General features: G+C 35.7%; 1 protein-coding gene across 1 annotated transcript in view; it reads left to right on the forward strand.

Annotated features, from left to right (window-relative positions):
• Window positions 1-25,108, forward strand: part of LOC150106953 (cell adhesion molecule Dscam1-like) — a 330,596-nt gene that overhangs the window by 298,618 nt on the left and 6,870 nt on the right. The window contains exons 19-24 of the mRNA XM_090392842.1: window positions 1,340-1,525; window positions 1,624-1,914; window positions 2,805-2,969; window positions 3,088-3,281; window positions 3,587-3,662; window positions 20,686-20,796. Of these exons, the coding sequence (XP_090248968.1) occupies window positions 1,340-1,525; window positions 1,624-1,914; window positions 2,805-2,969; window positions 3,088-3,281; window positions 3,587-3,662; window positions 20,686-20,796 (1,023 nt within the window). The remainder of the gene's footprint in view (window positions 1-1,339; window positions 1,526-1,623; window positions 1,915-2,804; window positions 2,970-3,087; window positions 3,282-3,586; window positions 3,663-20,685; window positions 20,797-25,108) is intronic.

The raw sequence follows: 25,108 nt of genomic DNA on the forward strand, positions 1-25,108 counted from the left end.
GGTACAGTTGACGTGGAGCCGAGTCCATTTTGAACGTTTTCACTTGTGGTGTGGTGTGGGGATACGGTCATGCAGACTATCTGTCGTCTAACATAGAGACCATCTTCGTGAAGTCTTCTGCGCACAGTGGAAGCAGATAGTTCTGGTGGCTGAAGCAAGGTGAGATCGTAGCTGATTCGGAATAGCACCCCTGTTTCAGCAAGCGATATTCGTAGATATCGGCTATCCACTCCGGTTCTAGTCCTTGGCCTTCCTTCGTTGTATCTATGAGATGATGTTTGTAACTTTTGTTAATTGATTCCGCAGTCTGCAAACTACGGAAGGACTCACATGAGACCATCTGGCTACTTCCGGCTAATTTTGGCCGGTCTCTAGTCTTACAATGGTTCTCCACATGAAATCATTTGTTAAAAAATGTCTTTCAGCCATATCCAAGAATTTTGCACGCACGAAATGAAATCCACTCCCAAACACCTGCAGTTTTATGCCGTGGCTCAACTCCCCCCCCCCCCCCCCCCCCCCGAGTTATCGAGATTTTTCTTTTTGTTCCTTAATTTATTTACATAAATCAATTTATATTTTCTGTGTCTTGACTTCATCCATATTCCACTGTAAATAAATCATTCTTTTCCACATGCATAATAATACCCAGTACCTTCAGATAATAAACATGTCCGAAGGTACAGAGATTTCTCCATTATGAGGAGTATAAATAGATCACTCCAGAACACTCGGCATCGACTTCGACAGAAAATGCTATGCTGAAACTCAGCTACAGGATGGGTCCCCTCTTTGGTTCCGGCCATCAGAAACCTACTCTGTTCTTCACAGAAGAACTTCCATGGAAACAAGACAAGTTCGTGCATAAGGCAATATGATTTAATAACGTATATGCCCTTTTATTTAATCAAAATAATAATCAAAATTATAAAAAATATATATATTATTCAATTAAACACTTTACTTAAATAAATATTTTATATGTATAAAATAAAAAGGTGTATTATATTATCATTATATTTTATATATTAGATTGTTATTAGCTAAAGTTTTTTATTTAAAAATGTTTTTATTTAATTTATGAAATAAGAAATTTAATAAATGACAAAGATATCTTCTTTATGGTAACCTTTTAAAATCGTGAAAGTAGTGAAATGACAACTAGATATTTTCCCATCGGTTTCTTTGAAAATGTATATTGATCTCCAATGGTTAATGTAAAAATATGCAATATCATGTTCATAGTATTATACAGAGTCACAGAAATGTCATGCTGATTTAAACTATTATAGTAATAGACATGCTTTTAAAAAAGGTAAAATGCTGTTTATTTGTGCAGGCTATCTCCTCTACTATAAGCAAGATATGGACGACTGGAGGGAAGTAAACTTCAGCTCTCCTGTATCTGCTTACACCTTAAGTCCCTTGAGATGTGGATCTCGACACCAGTTTTATGTTGTCGGATACAATACTGTAGGACGAGGTGATCCTAGCGAAACAGTCACGGCAAAAACCGACGGAATGGGTGAGTAGGTCACAATATTTTGTAAATTATTTATTTAATCATTTATTTATATTTATTAAATCGACGCTTTGAGCTGTATTTCTCTTACTTTTTTATAGCACCGATCGCTCCCGACAAACAGTCATTGATGGTCATCAACACCACGTCTGTGATTCTAAACCTCGATTCCTGGCACAACGGGGGATGTCCCATCAATTTATTTACGATTCGTTACAAACTGCAACGCGAAAAGACGTGGTTGTCGGTGTCACATGACAGCCCAGGAGAAAAACACGAGGCTCACATCGGAAACCTGATTCCCGGGTCGTGGTATCAGCTCCAAATCACCGCTCATAACGAAGCTGGAACGACAGAAGCGGAATACAACTTTTATACTCTTTCTCTTGGGGGTGGGTCAGGTTTGTATGGGAATTTTGGACCTTTAAAATTCGTTTTTTTTATAACGATTTTTATGTAAATAAATTATATGATGCCAAATTTAATAAAAGTAAATGCATAGTAATAGATTATTACTAAAAAGGGTCTTCATTTTTCGTATTTTATTTGTTTTGATTAGTTTCTAATTAATTTTGATTTTTTACATTAATACATTCAGTTTCTATTTTATTTTATTTTATTAAAGAATTTTTGTAAAAAAAATTAAGTTTAGTATAATACATTAATTTTAATTTCAATAATATATACATTAAACGCATTACAACCAAGCATTAATGAAAGCAAGAGATTTTAAAGAAACTGTTCAGATAAACAATATTTAAACTCCAAAATTAAAAGAAAAGCATAATTCTCTTTGGATGTGATTTAATTGCACTCAAGTTGAAAATTTAAAATATTCCAACACTCTGGGCATGGATGGATATTTGTGAAAGTGTAGGTGGTAAATAATTTCCATTTTATAGAATGAGATCGAGTATTGCAAGCCTAAAGGAACTTTGAAGAAGATCGTGTCAATGGGTTGTACTAACGGACGTTGGAAGTCAATGGATAGTACTAATATACCATCTAGTTATAACCTATAGTGAGAGAGATTTTTATTAAAATATTGCAGAGGCGTAATTTCAATTGAGTATAGCTTATCTCGCATTATTGACGCCTACAGTTGGTTTGCACTAATTGTTATTTCGAAATAAGGTTATTCACGTTTTCTACAACAATATTTGCACAATAATAATTACACGAGACACATTAAATAATTGCTTTAAAATCTCAACAATCAATCGCGCAGCTAAGTCATCGTAAATTTCACTTTTATATTTTAACTATTCATGGTGTTTTACAGAAGCAGCAACTCCTTCTACCGTCAGGAAGAACGAAGAAATTCCATTCTACGCAGATTTGAATATTATTTTGCCTACAGCGGTGTCTCTGGCTGTGGTTGTGGTAGTCATTGGCTTGGTGTGTGCTATTGTTAGGAGAAGACACTCTTCAGGCAGCTCCCATAGTGGTAATTTTCGATGCATTTTTCTGTGTGTGTGTGTGTGTGTGTTTCTTTGATCTCATCTTTCTTCAAATTCTTTCTAGAATCCCGTATTCAGGACTACAGTCCTTATGTTGTCTTTCAGGGAGTTCCGAATATGGTTGTCGCAAGCTGCGGGTTCACGAAGCTGTTCAGATGGCCGAGTTGGAGAAGCGGTGCACCAAAAATCCTGCCATGAGTGGATCCCAGATGGAACCTTCGTACTATCCCGCCCCTTATGCCACCACTCGTCTATCGGTGGAGGAAGAGGAGAAAAGATTAAACAACGAATGCGAGCAGGTGAGTCCAATGCATCTCAGTGACGGAGTAATAATTAAAAAATTTAAATAATAATTATTATTATTATTTCTTTATATTCTACAGAGATTAAGAAACGCCTTAGGAATCATAGAAATAACCAAATGTTAACATATCAGATTTTTTTAATGGTAAAACATCTAAAGATTATGTTTTTTTTATCAATACCGTCTTCACAATTTATTTTTGTTCTGTTTCAATTTTTTCTTTAAAATTATCTAATGGCATATAATATCTAACAATAAGAATGAATTGACGGCAAGAAAAAATTATTATCTTTCTTATAGGAGGAGCCACTGTACGCAACAGTGAAGAGGTTACCCCGTCCACCTCGGTCAGACTTCCATATTTATCACTACCCAGGTAAACAATAATATAGTCTTTTATTATGCTTATTTAATCAGCATAATCATACATTTGTATAGATGATAATTCGAAAACAAACGGTACAATAGATAAATAAATTAATGCAAAGAGATTTCTCTTTGCGGCTTCCGTACTTGAGTAAATTACAAGAAGATTGTCGATTTAAGTGATATTATTACGTAGTAACAATTGAAAAGTGCTAGTTAGTCATTTTTGAACAATGGAAATAAAAGGTGTCAATTTCAGAGTTCCTGCCAATTCAAGATAAACAACAATTCATGTACATAACAATTAGAAACCGTCGATTGTTACCAAAGCAATGAAAAATCAATATCTAACAATTAAGGAGTGTAATAATGGAAAAACAAACAAGTAAAATAGAACGAAAACTAATTCCTGCAAATTTTATAAAGGTAGCGTAAACCAACTAATTACTTTGATTAATTAAGGCCTTAATTTAATTACTAAAAGTCTTAGGGAAAATTACTGCTAACGAAAGTTTCATTGGAGCAAGTAATTGGGTTCGTATCAAGAAATAAAAATCGTGGAAAAAAACCCTTAAAGTATATTGTGTAATTAAATGCGTAGTCTCTTAATTTCACTATACTTTCATTAAGTAGGGATTACTTTGTTTGGGTGGGAACAATTCTCACCAGAATACAATTGACAGAAGTAAGATGTAACAAGTTTTATTTCGCTTTGGAATTTAAGTCTTCTGTGGATGTCTATGGAAGCTACAATACATCGAAATCACTTGGGATTAGAGTGCAAGAATGATTAATTAGCGCTAATATCTGTAATGATGTAAATTATTGTCTCAGTATACAACATCCACTTCCCAATCGAACTTTATTTATTTGGAAGCGGCAGGGGGGGGAGGATTCTGCGAGGTCTGAAATTTGTCACTGATAAATTCCTCCTCGAATTCTTCCAAAAAAATGGCGAAATAGCTTTTATTTTTACAAATTTTTGTAAAATTTATTTTTATTAAATAAATTCATGGTACGTAAGATATCTCATTCTTTTTATTTATCTTCAATGACTGGACAGTAATTACTGAAAGAAATATAAATCCCAATTTACTGAGAAAGGTCAACGTCTTACATCTTCCAGAAAGAAATGGTTGCTTATACCTTTTAAGATTGGTATCACGCACAAATGGTAAAGCATTGATTTTTATTTAATTTATTTATTTTCGTTTACTAGAATTTAGAATTAATTTAAAATGTAAATTGGCGGCATCTTTTGGCGCCATTTCGACATGCCCGACTTAAATTGAATAATAAATGCTTTTTAATGTTCTTTGTAGTTTTAAGAAACACTCTATTATTTTAATAATAATATATATATATATATATATATATATATGTAAATTATAATAATTTAATGAAATTTTTAAATATGTTTTCAATTATTTTAGGATTTGAGAATATATTGTTAATTTAGGAGCACACTAGAATTTAAAATACTTAAAATAATTATAAATTTATGTTTTCTAATGGAGGGTAATGGATAGCAACGCTGTAGCCAATGAAGTTCTAACTGAGGCTCGGCTATTGCTGCTACCCTCCTACCATGATCAGAGCTTTAATAGCTCAATAACACCTTATTCGTACACTGTCCTCTTCAGATAACGGGGAAGATGAAAAGCATTCTTGCTTAGCCCCTTTAAGCCAGTCCTTATAAGGACTAAGGAATCGACCGGTGGAGGCGGTGATTGGAATACCCTTGGAGGGTAATGGATGGCAATGTCGTAACGAATGAAGTTCTAACTGAGGTTCGGCTATTGCTGTTATCTTCCTGCCATGATCAGAGCTTTATATATCTCAATAACACCTTATCCATACACTGTCCTCTACAGATTCTTTCTTCGCCCCTTTAAGCCAGTCCTTTTTTATGTTTCTGAAATCAATTTTTATTTACGAAATAAATGTTGTTTTAAAGTAACTTTATTGAAATTAAAAAGGTTAATATTTTTAAGAATTACGGTCAAAGTCTAATGATTAACTTCCAAAATACGAGGTTTAGGTTGAGGTTGATGTTTTGTCGTAATTCTTAAAAACACTAACTTTTTTAATTTAAATAAAGTAACTTTAAAACAACATTTATTTCGAAAATAAAAATTTGATTTCAAAAACATATATTAGATAACACTAATTTATAGCGGACACTTTCTGGTAACATTCTATATTTATATTTAAAATGAGAACGAAGTGTATATGTATATATATATATATAAGAATGTATTTATTATATACATTCCTCACATATAATATGTATATACTAAGGTGCCTGTCTTGATAAAATGCATGAAGCTGAAATTTTTGTCCTACAAAACAAACATTATTTTCATATTACAGACAGAAGGTAAAACAGTAGAAATTGTTGCAGGTTCGTTCAGCCACGAATGTAATTATTATTTATTTAGTGTACGTAATTTCATGTTATTATTTAGCCCGCTTTAGCTATTGTTTGTTAAACCATTGAAAGAGACGTTCAATATTTACCGATAATATTGTTTTATACATAAATATTTATATATAATGTTTGAAAACTAATAATTTTTAAACTGTTTAGTAATTTTGCAGTTTTCTCAAAAGTCTAAATTTTATTTTAAATATAGGCATACACTCTTTAGTTTTCTTATGTAAACAGGAATACATTTTGCAGGAAGTTTAGGTTGGTATTTTGGAAGTGACTTTGGCCGTAAATCTTAAAAACACTAACTTTTTATAACTCGACAAAAGAACACGGACAAGTTAAGATTTATTTGAAAGTTCGAGTTTGATTGTTATAAAATTGTAAATTTATAATACATTGCCACAATACGTGAATGGGCTAAAGTTTATCCGAAAATACTCCTCAATAAACGAAATATGGAACATTTTTCAAGCCTTCCAATAAGTAAAATTGAAAGTACGGTATCGTTTCGAAGTAGAGATATGCCAAACTTTCTATGATGCAATTGGTTTGGACAATATCATTTCCATTATTTAAGTGAAAAAATGCTCCAGTTATAACCAAAAGTAAAATAGTTCGATTCGATAATTTTTTTAATAATAATAATATATATATATAATATTCATCAAAGCTTGATTTGCTTCCTTAGTCTTAAGAAAAGGCTGGTTATATTCCACTAATTCGGGCCCTACCCAAGGGCCTATGAGTTGTGGAGATACTTTCTGAAAATGAAAGCTGTGCCGAACAAAGCGGCCTTTTGCAGCTGCCCAATTTTTAATCCATCGAACTCGAGTGCTTCTAGATGTTTTTTCAATGTTTTAGGGATGGCGCCTAAAGCACCTATTATTATGGGAACAACTTTCGTTTTCTTTTGATAGATTCGTTCAACTTCGATTTGCAAATCGCGATATTTTGTAATTTTTTCATTTTCTTTGTTGTCAATCCAACTGTCCATCTCCTGGTACTGATATTTCGATAAACTTAACACCCTTGTTTTCACTTTTTGTAACCACTGTGATATCGGGTGTGTTACATTCCAAGCTTTTGTCAATCTGGATTTTGAAATCCTAGGGTATTTTTGCTTTTTCATTTTCAACCACTTTCTGGTGAACTTTATGCTTCCAATAGTCTTCAGATACTTCAAACCCATACTTTTTACATAAATGCCAGTCGATTATCTTAGCTACGTTATGATGCTTTTTACTGTACTCAATTTGTGCGATTTTGCTGCATCCAATTATAATGTGGTCTACCGTTTCTTCCTTTTCTTTGCACAATCTACATTTACTGTCTTCTTGAATTTTTTGTATTTTTGCCTTCATAACGTTGATTTTAATGGCCTGTTCTTGTGCTGCAAAAATTACCGATTCTGTTTCTTTCTTTAGTGCTCCATTTCTCAAACATTGCGAGGTCAAGTTGCTGTCCTCTATGCTGTGAAGGTATTTTGCATGCAATGCCTTATTTTTCCATCTCTCAGTTCTCACTTTTACTTGGTTTGTTTTGTATTCCAATTTTGTCTTCATCGGTTTAAATAAACCCTCTTTCCTTACCTCAATTAGAAAAGTTTCCGTTGTTTGCTACAGGTAATCATTTAAATTTCGTTTTTCTTCTTCAATAACTTGCGTCACTTGTAATAATCCTCTACCTCCTTTTTTGCGTGATAGATATAGCCTATCAATGTCACTGCGAGGATTGAGGGCATGGTGCATTGTCATTAATTTTCGAGTTTTTCGATCTAAATCTTCTATCTTTAGCTAGCTGGGTCCATTCAACAATGCCTGCTGAATATCTCAGAACAGGTATGGCCCAGGTATTAATTGCTTTTATCAAATTTCCAGCATTAAGCATTCACTTAATGAGTTTTCTTAATCGTCTTATGTATTCTGCTCTAGTTCTTTCTTTGATCTTATTGTGCAGAATTTGTGATGCTTCTAAAATTCCCAAATATTTGTAGCTCTCTTCGAATTTTATTGCCTTGATTATTTCACCATTGAGCAGCTCGATGTCGTTCATATCTTCAAACTTTCCTCTTGTTATTCCAGCAATTGCACATTTGTCTAAGCCAAAATCCATTGATATATCTTGACTGAATATGTGCACAGTGTTTAGCATCCGAGTTCATTCTCTGATTTTGCATACAACTGCAGATCGTCCATGTATAAAAGGTGAGATATCTTTGCACTCTTTTGCGCAGTTTGATTACCATGAGCAGTTTTATTTAAAATTCTAGTTAAGGGGATCAATGACAATATAAACAACAGAGGAGATAATGAGTCTCCTTGAAAGATACCCCTTTTTATGTTTACCTCTCCAATTTCTTCTCTATTTATAACCAACATTGTTTTCCAGTTTTTCATGCTGGATTGCAAAATGTTTTGCACGTTTTCGCTAATACCGAATAGTTCTGTGCATTTTAAAATCCAACTATGAGGCACCGAATCAAACGCTTTTTTATAATCTATCCAAGCCATATGAAGGTTGGTTTTTCTACGTTCGCAATTTTTAAGAATCATTTTAGCAATCAGCAATTGGTCTTTTGTGCCTCTTGAATTTTTGCTGTTACCTTTTTGTTCAATTGGGAGAAGAGAATTTGCTTTAAGATAGCTGTATATTTTATCAGGTAGTATGCCTGTGAGTAGCTTAAAAGTTATTGGCAAGCAGGTTATTGGTCCGAAGTTTTCTGGGTTTGGACCGTTTTCTTTATCCTTTATGATCAAAAACGTTTTCCCTGCTGTGAGCCACTCTTCTTTGCTTTTTCCTTCTAAAACATCATAAAATTGGTTAGCAAGTCTTTCGTGTAAGCCTGTTAGATATTTCAACCAGTAGATATTTCAGCCATGTAATTCATCCTTCCCGAATGTTGACCAATTTTTTATTTTTTTTAGTTTGCTTTTGAACCATTTCAGTTGTTATTTTCAGTTGGTCCATTTTTCGTTCTTGAGATTCGTTCGTAATTTGTTCAATCCATTTTGCCTTGTTATTGTGCCTCTTAGGGTTGTTCCATAGATTTTTCCAAAACTTTAGTGTATTTTCTTTGTCTCTGGTATTTATATTTATATTTTCTTTAAGGTTATCATTGCTGCAGCAATCAATTTTCTATAAAACAGGTACTGATTTGCGCGAAACATCGAATTCTGCTTGTACTGTTCAATGCGTGCACTGCATCTTCTTATTTTAGCTGCGACTATTTTTTACTTCACTTCTTCTAATACTTCATCAACAGGTCGTGTTCCAGTATTATATCTCTTTATGAGGTTATTTCGGATTTTTGTGTTTTTCAGCTTCTTTTCCTTAAGGTTATTCAAATTGCTCACGTCTGCTCTGAGTTTAAGAATTTTATTCTTCAGTCGATGCTTCCATTTCGGTTCCTGAGCCTTACTGCTTTTGGGTTCACTAATATTATATCCTAATTCAGATGTTATGACCTAGGCTATTGAGTACATAAGTTGATTTGTTTGTCCAATAGCTCCAGTAGGAGTTGCCCTTCTAGCTTTATTGGCCTCTTGTAGGAGTTCCTTCAGTTTTTGTTGAGGTACTTGTCTCAATACTGGAAGCCTAATTCGTTCCAGGTTGCTGTTCATTTGCTCGATAATTTTTTTTGCGAGTTCTTTTCCTTTTTTGATAGCTTCCTTTCAACTATTTGTATATTTTCAAGATTTTCAGCATTCTGCACGTTGGAATCTGGTTCTGCTCCATTCATATTCTTGGTCACTTCAGGGTCAGTACGGTCTCCTTTTACAGCTTGAGGTTTCAGTGCTTCCAGCTTAAGTTCACTAAATACCTTGCGTTTGATAATGAAGCTGCGTTGCTGCATCAGCCTTTCGAATGAAATTTCAGAATTTGGGTGTCTTTCAAGCCAAAGTTGGAACATTCGTTTCTGAAATCCCCTAACTGATAGGTTGGTTGGGAAAATTGACTTGTCGGTTTTCAGCTATGCTCCACGTTTTCCTAGCAAATACTTTCGAGTTCTGTGGATCTTGCTCCTGCAGACCATTTGTCACTGGCTGTCCAGGAAGCCTAACATCCAGTGCGGTCCTTGGTAACCCGCGCGACGACCGATGCGGTATAGAGTTCTGATTTGTCTTCACCATTTTTAACTGGGGGTGGGCAGGTGCATGAGATAAAAAGATAGGTAAATAGGACAGAATCACCCCTAGCCCTCGAATACTCAATCAGTCCATCAACCAATTAAGTTCAAAGTTCATTAAGAATTCCAGAAGGTCACAGATGGCAATGCTGTAGCCAATGAAGTTTTAACTGAGTTTGCTATTGCCGTGACCCCGCCATGGCCAGAGCTTATAGCCCAATAACACTCTATCCATAGATCGTCTTCTATAGGGAATATGAAAAGCATTCTTGCTTCACCCATCTAGCCAAAAAAAAAAAAAAAATTTTTTTTTACGAAGAGCACGGACAACTTAAGGTTTATTTGAAAGTTCGAATTTTAATAATAAATGTTGTTTGACAGGGATAAGAAACACCATTTTCAACAGTAATAAGAAACACCAAAATTCATCTATATAGATGAATGAATGAGCGCTGCATTACTATGCAAATGAAACCAACAAGGCGAATCCCAAATGGTGGTTATTCATTTTATGTAAAACATGTCTGGTAAACAAGAATCACAGACAGAAGGCAAAAAAAAAGGTCGGAATTTTAGAGGCGGGGGTGGGGGGAGAATAACGAGAATCAAGTAACGAAATAAATAAAGGGACAAAACAAGAAAGATACGAAAATAAATGAAGAGAGAGAGAAAAAAAAATGTACAGATGGAGGAAAGTGAATAAAATACATTTCCACAGAGCGCGCCATCTAGCGGTGAAATACATAAAAAGGGATACAGAAACTGAAAAATGAAGCAAGAAATGAAGAGAGAGAGAGAGAGAGAGAGAGAGAGAGAGAGAGAGAGAGAGAGAGATAAATAGATGAGGAGGGGGTGAGGTGCAGCCGGGAAATTAAATTTTTCGTTTCCATTCCTGTAAGAGTAAAGTCGGGAGAAATATAATGCGGTAAGCTGAGCTACTAGTCTGACTTATTCATGATCTTCTTCCACAATTTCAACTCATGGACTTCTAGTTAAACTTTTTATGTTCCCTCCTAATAAAATATTCTCTGCTTTTCCTAACCGAATGCACGATGCGAAAATAAAAACGTCGCATCGTAAAAATGAATAGTCGATCTTTTTTTTTCTAGTAGTAATTTGTTACAATTCGACATAATTACTTCTGCTCCAATTTACCTTCCAAGAATATGTCTGATTATTTGTTTCTCCAGGTAATTACTTTCTGTGATTTTTTTTTTGTTTGTTTTTCTTCTTCTTTTCCCTAGCAAAAACCTATTATCCATTTCCACTGTTCTGATTGCCTAAACAATGGCGTGACGGTTTTGTGAGTGTTGCCTTGGAAACAGTGGCCAATCGTACATGATGGTTCGGAATTATGGATTATAATGTTTATCAACGGTGTACATAATCTAGTATAATTAGTGGTATATTTGTAGCAAAACGTGACAGCGAAATATAATTGGCGTCTATTTAAATGCTTTTCTGCCAATTTATTTGTTTCTACAAAAAAGAGGATTAGTTGAAAATTTTGTTTCGTGAAAAGATTTTTTTTTATTCTTTGACGATGAGGAAAAAAAAAGTAAGAAGGTGACGTTTTTGTAAGATCAAATTAAGAAAGTTATACAGTTTAATGTGTAATCAAAATCAAGCAAAATGAAGGGATTACGAAACAAACAGGGATTACAAACATTTAATGTTGATTTCTTTAGAGGGCGCACTGAACGCCACCTACCGACGAACATCAGAGAGCTTATATAATGATGCACAGTTTTGTCGTTTTCTTTCTGATAGGCTTATTTAATATATTTCTTTATAGAATTTTGCATATCTAAGCATCCTTTATCAGTCCATTAATTTTATCTTATGTAACTGTTAGTGTAATATGTGTTTCGTACTATTTTGTTCTCGTCTAAATTTTAAGTGATTTTTACTGCTTAATGATGTATTCGCATTGAGTAAGAAATAAATCGAAATAGACGATTTATTTCTTAATATAGACGAAGCCCTTTTGGTCGGAAAGACCCAGGTTCGATTCTTGTCCATAACGTGCGGAAACTTTATCTGGCCTCTTTCGATTAAGGGTGAGTTAGCCGGTCTCATACGGAAGTAGAGGGTTTTTTTAAGCGGAAACTCGGGTTTTCGTCCCCTCAGAACAGGCAAACGTACCCCGTGAACACATATGGATTACAGTCATGAATACATATTTAATCCCTTATTTATGGCTCAACCACTCCAAAGGTACAAATGAGGACCCCATTCTAAATAGATATTTCATTTTAACTTTAAAATACGAATTATTTTACTAATTAATGAGAAACATATCTGCTCTCCAACCAACAGAGGGGTGGAGGGTTCGAATACCGCACTGAGCAGAGACGATTGTTGATTATTGGTGTGAAGAACTTCAGGCTCTGCTTACTGGAGCATGAAGTAGCTTGAAAAAGAGAAAGGTTTTTAGATTTTGTAAAAAATAAGTAAAAATAACAAAACGAAATAAATATTTTTAATAATCCAAGCTCAGTATTAATGTAATATAATATTTTGTGGATGGGAGTCATTAAAAAAAAAGGTAAATGTCAAACGTTAAATATACATCTTATGAGAGAATGAGCTATTAATATACGCTATAATTTCTTGTTCAGTGATTAGCATGGTCAAGATTATGCTTATTCGACAGTTTTTGTATTTTATTATGAGTGCTTATTAACAAAACTGTAGTTTGATGTCTAACCTGACTTTCCGTCTACAGTGACTTACGTAAGTATTCAAATTAAGTTGAATCACCATCAGTTGTTTATTCCATTTTCTCTGTCTGTTTCCAACACACAAAGGAAAGCTACTGAAATCACTCGATAATACATGATCACCTCTCGATCTTAACTGACCGTGCTATGTTTGGTCTCCAGCGAAGGATTCCACCTTCAAGCGTATGTAAAACATATTGTACAGACCCAGAACTCCTCCATTCTCCAGCCATAAAAAGAAAATAGAATTATTATCGCTGCTTTTTTTTAATAAAAAATTCATTGCAAAAACATCTCAAATTGCCTCCGATGTCTCCATACACTAAGGCAGCAATGCCACAAGAATGCCATTCATTTTTTGCAGTCCAGTCTGATATTCCGTAAAAGATAATTTTTGATGTTCTTAAGGTTTCCTTTCACCTTTTTTGTAATATTCATCTGCTATTTCTACCATTCTCCATATTCTAAATTACCCTAACCTTTACCACTCTTACCAGGAAAGATTCTTTTTATTTATTTATTTACAATAAAACAGCGAGGTCATCTTTCTTTAATGACATTAATGTCCTCGGCCTCCAAATGGCTTCCTCCCCCAGCTCCCAATTTTCACTTACCAAGTTCGAAGAAATGTTGAGCTTTTAGCTATATGTAATCATATAAAATATAAAGCACATCGCTTATCTATTGAGACAACTTCCTCCATTTGTCACCATCTTTGTTCTGTATAACCGTATGCAAGTTTAGTCGCCTGAACTTGGTATCATTTGGCTTCAAATAGAACGAATTTCGAAGCCTCTACTCTTCTTTCCATTATTGCATGACAGTTTTCCTCATCTTTATGTAAACAGCTGCACTGAGCAGGTTATTGAACTCGCTGGAATTAAGGCCTTTATTCTCCACTGTACAAGACTTAGTTTCCAAAGAGTGTGTCAATACAGTCTCAAAAAAAAATCTGCATGTTTCAAGTGACATGAGATATCCCCCCCCCCAAAAAAAACCCCGTCCGCTTCATTTTGAACCTTCACTGAAGTCTGAAAGATATACAAACAATTATCATCATATCTAAATCGGACATAGAAAGTGCTAAATGCAGAATAGTTAAATCACTTCCTACTTAAATGATGCTACATTTCTCCTATTGTCTTCCAGCAAAATAAAATCAGAAGAAAATCTTGACTAATATATATACTAAGGCTTCTAGTTTTAATAGCACTAATGATTTATGCTCAAAACTTAACAATAACTTTACACTGAGTTTTATACTCAACTACCCTAGTCAAGAAGCATGGCAACCAGCCGATATTTGTCCCATTCCGGAAACCAGAAATAAAAGTCCATTATCTTAACTTCAATCCTCTCTGAAATAACGGATATGATCACTAACTGACTGTCAACTTTTTCAACACCTGGAGACTTACCAGTTAATCAATAACCACCGGTACATATTCCACACCACTCTAGATCCGCAGCAGATCTCCTAAATTACATCACTCACCTCTCAACACATGCTGTGAAATGTTCAGAGAAGCCAGTGGTGTTGTGCTTGACATTTTATGACATCTGACAAGTCTGTCGTAGCGGACTGCTCATCAAAAGTGACATTCTATGGTGGTATACCTTTCGCTCTCTGTAACTGCTATCTAGTTACAGAGGACGAAAGGTCATTGGTTGTTCGATGAGTGTCATGGTGGGCAGTACTCTCTCTCTCTCTCTGTCTCTCTCCAACAATGTAAGCATGTGCTTCAGTCTCTGTTATGTTGCTCATCATCTTTCTCCTGCATATAACTAATTTTTATCATTGGTTTCAAACATTATTTAGAATATGGGATACTGATAACTTCATCCTTTACCATTCCTATTCTTATGATCAAATTTACATTTACAGCAGTCTCTTCCTATATTCGCGTGAAAGTCTTTACATCGTTAAAAAGCAAACTGTTTAGTATTTTATATTTTATATCCAAATACCAAAATATTTTATATCCAAAAACCAAAAGTAATGATAAGAGTTCATGTAGCTTTATTGCTTAAAACATAACATTTCTGGCTAGATGGGTGAAGCAAAATTGCTTTTCCCCTTTGTCTTGTAATGAAAGAACTTTGAATGGAGTGTTTGTGAGCTACATGCTCGCCCATTGAGGGCAGTGAAGTTAACTGTGTTCAGTTGAATTTAAGATAGACTTTGGTCTTTTATATTTGTAACTTTCCGCTTCATTATATTCCGAGGCTTCCTTGATTAATGGGTCAGGATGAGAGCTTGTCTTGGTAAAGAACTCCTCAGCTAGATTTAGGAGAAGGGAAGAGATATAAGGGATATTAACTTCTCTATGGATCTGGGTGTTTCTTATAAACCAAGGGGCATCCAGAATCATCCTCAGGCACTTATTCTCTAATCTCTGAAGTTTTAGAATGTTTGAATTTGCGGTGTGGCTCCATGCTGTGGATGCGTAAGTGATGACAGGTCGAATTACCATCTTGTAAATTGTTAATTTTGTTTGCGTGACCAGTTTACTTTGTCTGTTGATCATAGGGTAGAGCTGTGCTAAGACTTTGGATGTCTTTGAGGTAATGTAACTAATATGTTTGCTGAATAGGAGTTTACTATCAAGAATCACGCCAAGATATTTAACTTCAGTCTGCCATGGAATCTTTACTCCCAATAAATAAATGTCCTCCATGGTATGGATTTTCTTTCTAGTAAATAATATAGCTGAGCTTTTCTGGGGGCTAACTTGGATCCTCCGGTCTGCCATCCACTTTTCTAAAATGTGTATGCTGGTTTGGAGTCTTTTAGTTGCCAGTTTTGGGCTCAGTGATCTTGCCATCAGTGCAGTATCATCTGCATATAATGCAATGAATGTTTTTCTTGGGTTCAGAGGGATGTCTGCTACATAGATTGAAAACAGGAGAGGTGCCAGAAGAGATCCCTGAGGTACGCCTGCCTAGATCCTGCGTCTGGTCGAAACCGTTTCGCCGACCCTGACCTGCATATATTCTGTCTTTCAGGTAAGAATGTATTATTTTTATTAACTTGACTGGCAAGTTAAATTTTATCAGTTTGTAGAGAAGGCCTTGATGCCATACTTTGTCAAACGACTTCTCTGCGTCGATGAAGATGGCAGCTGTATTGAGCTTCCAGTTAGAACCTTTAGTAATGATTTCTACCAGCCGGTGCACTTGTTGAGCTTTACTATGGACTTTACGGAAGCCGAACTGCTCATTAGGAAAATTCCTAACTTATCTGTTTCTGCTTGGAATCTTGAGAGGATCACTTTCTCTGTCACCTTTCCGAGGCTGGACAATAGACTTATGGGTCTGTAGCTTTCGGGAAGGTGAGGAGTTTTTGCTGGCTTCTTCAATGGCATGATGGTGGCTGTTTTCCATGTAGTAGGGAAATACTGGAATCTAAAGATGGCATTTGTAATGTTGACGATATGGACTATGGCCTTTCTTGGAAGTAGTTTTACTATTCTGTTAGTTATGCCATCCGGTCCTGGAGCTTTTTTACTGTTTAGATGGGAGATGATATTTATCATTTCTGCCGGATTTGTAGGAGTGATATGTTCGGAGTTAACAGTGTTCTGTCTTAAGGTTGTCCTAACATGACGATGACTCTTGTACATAAGGTTGATATTTAGATTTGCATAAGATGGATTGCACTGAGATTCTAGGTTATTTACTAGTGCTTCGGCTTTCTCTTCATCTTTGTGAACTGTCCATTTCTTGGTTTGTATAGGGGTATCAGTTGCTTTTTGGTGCGGATTGCTCTTAAGAATTTCCAGAATGTTCTTCAGTATTGATGTTAGCCAATTTGGTTTCCCATTGATGGTTTATGTGTTTTTGAAGAGCTTCCCGGACCTGCCTGTTTAGATTATTCAATACCGTTTTATCTTGTGGGGCTCTGGTATCTCTTTCTGGCTCTATTTTTTTTTCTCTGATTTGCTCCATGATTTCTTAGGGGATACAGTTGGTTGGGTGGAAGACAGTGGATTGTCTGACTGATTCTATTGCTTTCTTAATTTGTGTGGTTAAGTCATTTACTGCTGAATCTATCTCTTCCTTTTTACTGATATCGGGCACTGATATATAACTTCTTATATATCTTTGATATATAATGATATATAAATCTTTTTACTGATATATAACTTCCCGAACCAGTATGATCGGGAAGAACCTTGGCTAACTTGTCCCATGGTATGCATGTGTGCAGAGGAGAGAATTGATATGATGAGCCCTAGATTAAGCACTATGGGACTGTACTTAGAAGATAATTCGTTGGCTGATTCCAATTTGAATTGGTATCTTATATTTTTAAAGATGACAATGTATAGTATATCCGAGTTACCTGAAGGGTTGAAGTGGGTGGGCTCGGTAGGGCCGGTCACAACAACAGAGTTGAACATTGCAAAGTTGAAAAGTGTTTGGCCTTTGGTGTTAGGTGATGAGCTGTACCAAGCTGTGTGTTTTGAGTTGAGATCTCCTGCTATTATTATGGAGTCATTTGGACCATGTATGGAGTCCAGATCTGTTGTTGTCAGCAGAGGAATGCTCGGAGGATTATAAGCAGCATAGATCTGGAGACTCCCAGCACTGCAGGTATGTACCTTCACACCGGTCACCTCCAGGTTTACTGTTTGGGGCTTGTCTATTGTGTTATGATTCAAATAACTCTTAATATATATGGCTGTGCCTCCACCTCTTGTGCCAGTTCTGTCGTTTATGTACATAGTGCATCCACGGATTTTTGGGTTATTAGCTGGTCTTAGGTGTGTTTCACCAATCAAGACGATATCAGCACTGATACGAGTTGCAAATTCTTGAAGTTCCAAAACCTTGTTCATCAATCCATTTGCATTCCATGCCATTATCTTAAGAGCTTTTCGTATGAATTTATTACTCATGACAGATGGCTGTTATAATGTTTCAGTGCCTTGCAGGAATCTCTTTCTGGAAGATGGTGAGGGGCATGTCTTGCAGCATGGTGGCAAGTGAGGCTGTTAAGACGGATGTTATGTTGGAGCTTTCTAGCTCGAGAGATGTAGGAGGATTAGTTCTTGCAGCCTCAGCATATGTTTTGGTGATGGTTGTTCCTTCTTGTGAGGTTGAAGGCGAGGTGTTTCTGACTAGGGGACGATCTGTTTGGTTGCTTAAAACGTTGTTACGTGGAGGAGCAAGATTGACTTTTGTTGTCCTCTATTTTTTGGATTGGAAAGGCATCCCTTGTAGTTGGCGAGATGAGGTCCTCTGCAGTTTGCACAGCATGCTGGAGTTGTGCGTGGCTTGGTGCATGTGATGGTCTGGTGTCCCTCGCCGTACTTTAAGCACCCGAAGGCTGCCTTACATAATTTTTGGGCATGTCCAAAAATTTGGCATCTCTGACACTGACCTGCAGATGTTCTTTTCCTAAGAGGCTCAGTTGAAATCTTGAGTCCGCATACTACTGTCAGTTCATAGATCTGCTTTTGTGTGTTGCTTATTTACACCAGTTCCACCAGCACGAAAGGCATTGGTCTTTTATCAGATCTGAGCATCTTGCTCACTTTTACTGGGGACAGGCCCTGTCTGGAGAGATCAGTGCTCACATCTTCAGTCTTCAGGAGTGATACCTTCAGCTATCCCACGTAGAACTACCTTCAGTTTCTTTTCGCTGGGTAAAGTGAAGGTGTGATATGGGACATTAACATTGTCCATAAATCTGGTCATCTGTCTGTAATCCATTACAGTAGTGGCTTATATTTTAACGCCCTCATCTGAGTTTTTGGCCCATGAGAATGAGATGTTTTATTCTCTGAGGGCTGACGAGACAGGGATCCATTTTTCTTTATCCCTTAATATGATTGGTGGTATCTTTTCTTTAGGACCATTGAGTGCTTCTATCCCTGTTGTTTTGGGTTCTTCCACATTGGTGGAGATTTTTTTCTTCTTTTTGACCATTTGGAATTCTGTATCTGTTTCCAAGGTCTGATAACTGCTGTCTTGGGATGCAGCATCTTCCATACTTGGGGAGTGTACAAAATCTGATTGCGTCAGAGTTATGTGCTCTTCACTTATATCATCCATATTGTCCTCTGTGACTACTGTGGGGGGATTGTGTCAAAGAGCTTGACTTTTCCTGGCCAATTATCACTCAGAAGCTTTCCTAGTCTGAGGAATTCCTGGTATACTTCCTCGAATTTGGCCTCATTCAGAAGTTTTGCCATGACAATAATTTAGAAATGTGTTAAGACACAGATGGAGAAAGAGTAGAGATTTCTCAGGTATCCCGAGCAGGATACAGATAATCCTGTGGACTTTTGAGGGTCCACTAGCAAATCCTGTAGACACTAGACACTCTTAGGTGTCTAAAAGCAATAAAATACTAGTTGTCCTATGATAGGGAAAAGGAGTGTCACGAAATTACTTGGCCACAGATTGAAATCCAACCTCCCTAAATAAAACCATAAATCCACCACTGATCCTGATTGCGGGTGGGGCCTGCCGACCATTAGACCTCTTGCATGTTTCATGCAGAGGGGGAGACAATAGGAAACAAACTGTGTCTGCGCTAGTGCAATGCGCGTTTCGTGAAAAACCTTGTAAACAAACTAATCAGGCTCAGTCTAAAATAATACGTCCATTCACATCAAAATCAGTCTCAAAACTAGCTTTATTGCTACCATTAACATTACTGATACGATGGCTGAAGCACTAGTGCTTTTCATATTCCCCTTTATCTGTATGCTCTATTGCTAATCCTTATAAGGACTGGCTTAAAGGGGCGAAGCAAGAATGCTTTTCATATTTCCCGTTATCTGTAGAGGACAGTGTAGAGATAAGGTGTTATTGAACTATTAAAGCTCTGATGATGGCAGGAAGGTAACAGCAATAGCCAAGCCTCAGTTAGAACTTCATTAGCTACAGCATTGCCATCCATGACCCTCCAAGGGTATTGATCACCGCATCTCACGGTCAATTCCAAAACCTCCAACTCTGATCACTTTTAAAATAAATAAGTAATACGATTTATAAAATGGTGTAAGATATTTTTTGTTATTTTTCTTTTTAATTACAAGTTATCTTGATAATTAATAAAACAATATATTTTATATATATGTAAGCAACGTTTTTAGAGAAGAATTCTAAAAAAAAGGGAAAACCATTTTTTATTATTATAAAAAACGTTTATAATAATAAAAAACAGTAGCATCATAGTTGCTGATAATACCATACAATAGACTTTTTATATCCTGATTTATTTATTGAAAGATCTCTAATTTTTATTCCGATTCTGGCAGCCATTTGTCGGAATTCTTCATAGTAAGAATATGCAACTAAAAATTAATAAATAAATAAAAGTTGCCTATTATATCCAATAGTCAAACTTCCAAAACAGAGATATCCAATGGCTAACTCGAAGATAGATTAATGAGCTTTTCTTTTCTTTTTTTTTCCCAAGTCTCTTAAATTGAATGTTAAATCCCATGATGTAATATTGTGTCGTGTCGTACATAATGGATGTTAAATTTAAATATATTTAATATAGTCAGTGAATTTAAATTTAACAACTATTATTAATGTTCACTTTTTAAAAACTCAAAGAAAGAGAAAATTAAGACTTAGGTATTCTTCTAATATATATATATATATATATATATATATATATATTTTTTTTTTTTGAAACGCCAGTGCATTGTTCTGTAAAGTTTTACAGAGATTTGCACTCGTATAATCTTAATTTTAATGCATTCGTGATGGGTCATTTTATTTCTAGTCCACATACCTCCAGAGGTGGTTGAGAATGACCCCTTAGCGTCAACCAGCCACTGGAAGAAAGGTTCTGTGATAGTGAGGATCGAAGAGCCGCCTTCTGAGAAATGTTCTGGTACGTAAATCTTCCTCTCCTACTAACACATATACTAAATGGTAATGACTTTTTTTAAAGATTTTTAAGTCTTTTGTTTTCTCACTAATTCATTGACTTAATTTTCGCTTTGCTTTTATTGTACAGTGAATCTATTCACAAATGGAGGATAGGTTAAGGATTTGCACAGGAGAGATTAAAGCTGCTCGAAGTATTTGTCGAAAAATCTAGATGTTGAAATCAATCAGCTTTATAGAAACTGTTCTCAATATTTCAGTCAACTCTAATACGTAGCAGAACTTTGTTATTCAAATGATCCGAAAGCAGGTTATTTTCCCGAAGACAGTGAACAGTTAGTTTGTCATATCTAGTTGGAGCTATCCACAACAGTGCACGCCACAAGAAAATGTGAAATACTTCTCCAATATCGCACTTACACTGAGAAGTCAAAACAGACATTAGCCCCTGTCCTAAAGAAAAAAAAAACAGACAAAGAAGAAATTATATGATAATCTAGATGAGAGGTCCTTCCCAAAACTTAGAAATAGGCATCAGTCTGTCCGATTAAGATTAGGACGGTGTGATAGGGCTTCATAAGATTAAACAAAATAGACGACGAAATTGGCAGCTGGCTCACATGCGGCTCTTTAAGAAATTTTTGCGACCTTGCAGATATTAGTTGATTTTTTTAATGAAAAGAATTGGAGAATAGTCCGTTTCTATTTCTCCTTTTTATTTAAAACAAAATCATTTCTTTGAAAGAAAACACTAATATAATCAATTAAAATCACAAATATTTTTAACTTTCTATATATTTTGAGAAACACGTCTAAAATTGGTTCAAAGTTTCCTTTAGCTTCATTCAGGACTGAGAAACGACGGGAAAACTTGACTAGCATGCCCAGAGTCCGTAAAAGTTTTTCCACATCGTTAACCTCAAACCGTCTTGTAATATCAACTGTAGTATGATGGCCTATTTTGTAAAACTGCTACAGAATAGAAAGCATTACACTAACCAGAACTGCTGAACATTTGTTGGTATTTATCCTTCCGGACACCAATCAAAGGTCTGAATTCTTAATAAAAGAAAACCAGCTCCATACTATTGCACTTTCGTACTAACAAAATGGAAAAACACCAAAGTTAGGATGATTTATTTGGTTACGAGATGTTTTTTTACGCCAGTACGATCTGCACTGCTGGAAATTTCCACTGATGATGTTTAGCTCAAAGCAAGCACAAAGGATATTACGATTCCAGCCACTGAAATGGAAGAGGAAACAAATATCTTTACCAAAGAAATAGCACACAGCATAGAAAAACTCAAAACTAGGAAATCACTTGGCATTGATCAAATACATGCAGAATTCTTAAAAGCAGGAAAAGAACAACTTTTGGAACCATTAAAAACATTATTTGAAAGGATCTACAAAAACGAAGCAGTGCCTACTGATTGAGACAAATCAGTCATAACTCCTATATACGATAAAGGAGATAAAACAGAATGCAATAATTACAGAGGCATTAGCCTCCTCAGTATTCCAAGTAAGGTTTTTAGGAAAGTACTCCAAAAACAAATTAAGCCATATATAGAACTGGCACTAGGAGAAGAATAAGCAGGTTTCAGACCAGGGCGAATCACAATTGATCAACTATTCACCTTAAGACCGCTAATAGAAAAGACACTAGAGTACAACCAAAGTTGCTACATAAATTTCATAGACTTTCGTCCGACATTTGATTCAATCCGTAGAAGAGAACTATAGAAGAATTTGGAATTCCCAAGAAAACCATAAGAATAATAAAGAATCTGTATGAGAAATCTGAAAGTGCAGTACGAATGGAGGACACCTTAACCAACTGGTTCCACACAGAGAGCGGAGTAATACAGGGATGCAATCTGTGACCAGACCTGTTAAATCGTACACTGGAAGAAGCAACCAATAAGGCCTTAAACAATGGAGACTCCGGAATCAAAATATATGGGAAAAATGTGACAAATTTAAAATTTGCAGACGACATTGCATTACTTGCAAGCTGTAGTATGATGGCTTATTTTGTAAAACTGCCACAGAATAGAAAACATTACACTATCCAGAATTGCTGAACATTTGTTGGTATTATCTATCCTTCCAGACACTAATCAAAGGTCTGAATCCTTAATAAATGAAAGTCTACAGCGAATTTATGATAAAATAAGGAACGAGTGTGTAAAATCAGATTAAACATAAATATAGACAAAACAAAAATTATGCAGATAGAAAAAAGAAGCACCAATCTTAAAATTGAAGTTGATAGTAAGAATCTAGAGCAGGTAGAAAACTTCACCCACCTCGCAGGAGTTATTGAGTACAATGGTGAAATTATAAAAGATATAAACAGACGAATCAGTCAAGCATCCCAAACTTTTGAACGACAATAAAATATGGAAGTCAAGAGACATCAATTAACAAGAAACAAAAGTTAGAATCTATGAAGCAATGGTCCTCCCAATACTCCTCTATGGAAGTGAATGCTGGAATCTCAAAAAGCCTGAAGAGAAAAAATTATTAGTTACTGAAATGGGTTGGCTAAGAAGATTACTTGGAGTATCTCTGCTGGATCGACTAAGAAACGAAGACATAAGGAAACGACTAAAACAAGAAAGAACAATAATAGACAAAATCCAAGAAAGAAGACTGCGATGGTTTGGCCAAGTGACCAGAATGGGAACAGAAAGACTACCATCTAAAGCTCTGAATACAACGATGGAAGGTAAAAGATCCAAAGGTCGGCTCAGAATTAGATGGACAGACAAAATAAAAGAGGACCTGAAATCCAAATCACAACAAGCGACACCAAACTGGACAGAATTGTTCGGACTCTCCCGGGACAGACAGAAGTGGAAAGAGTTCATTCGGACTTATCATCTCTTCCATCATAGATGATGGAAGAAGAAGAAGATGTTTCGCTCATAGTCTGCTACAAGCCTTTGACGTATTCAGATGTACGCTCGTCTCCAGAACTATATCGGTTGCCTTCTATTGTAGTAAGGCCACGTTCTGAAGGAATAGAACTTTATGTTTTGTTCTAAAACATTAGGGAGTGTTATAATGCTTATTTACATAGTATATGCAATGTTTGGTCCTTGAGGTAGGGTTGATGGTCACTGTACAGTGAGAATTGAACTTATAAAGATTTCAAGCCCACCTGCACTTACTACAGTTAGAGATAAGGTGTTTTGTTTTCCTCTATATTTTCCTGAGGTCGTTTTATACACTGTTTGAATAGCTATGTATACTTATTTGTTGTGTACCCTACCCATTTGACTTTAGTATCTTATTGGTATCAACTTGGTACAATGATTAGTTGATTAACAGAGACATACGTGTTAGACATATTATATTTTTTAAATAATGGCTTCACACATGTAAGAGGAAACTAAATACAATTTATTACTACGATATATTTCGCTCAATGTCGTGAGCTTTCAGAAAGAAGATAAAAAAAACTGGTAACAACATTTAAATTCAGGAGGACACACTGTTAGAGTTCAGACACGTATGCGTCCAACTTCAAAGTCTTTTATAATTAGTGAAATAAACACTGATCTCCTTGCCATTCTCAAATCCATTTCAAATCTTCAAGTGTATTTGAAGGTAGAGAGAGGATCATTGATGTACGGTATGGGGGAAAACACAGAACCTTGAGGTACTCCAGAATAGATAAAGAAATCTGATAAAAAGAAGCCAACTGAGAATTAGGGATAAATTGCATAATAATAATAATTACCCTGAATGAATTATCAGAGAAGAAACTGGAAATCCATTCAGAAAAGGCAAAAGGGAGATCAAAGGAGGATAAGGTTAGCGAGGAGGCCTGCTGTAGAACGAGAATGGTGGAATCCGTATTGGTGATCCCTCGTTAGTAAGGATAGCGAACGAGTTGGTTGGTAATGACCTATTACTTGGAGATTCATCAGTTAATTAGCTATCGCCAATACAGATTCCGCCATTCTCTTTCTACAGCAGACCGCTATAGAAATGGGGCAATAGTTTGATGGCTGACTTTTTTTTAAAAGGATAAATTGGATTAAGGCTTGTTTCCATGCTATTTTGGGAATATGCCAAAGGAGTAGTATTTGAAGGAAAGGACTGATGCCAGGAGGGCTGCCTTATCTTTAGTTGATGTGTCACCATACAATTATCAGGATTTGTGATAGAGGCTCGAATGCCATTTGAGAAGAACATGTTACTTCATAAGGGCCAACATGCAATTGGTCCTTATGAAGTCTGCTCTGGATTTGTTAATGATTTTCTTGCACTATTTCTACTCGCCTATTCGACAGATTTTC

This window comes from Typopeltis vanoorti, chromosome 5, assembly GCF_054136105.1.
Source record: "Typopeltis vanoorti isolate ZY-2024b chromosome 5, IOZ_Tvanoo_1.0, whole genome shotgun sequence".
NCBI lineage: Eukaryota > Metazoa > Arthropoda > Arachnida > Uropygi > Thelyphonidae > Typopeltis > Typopeltis vanoorti.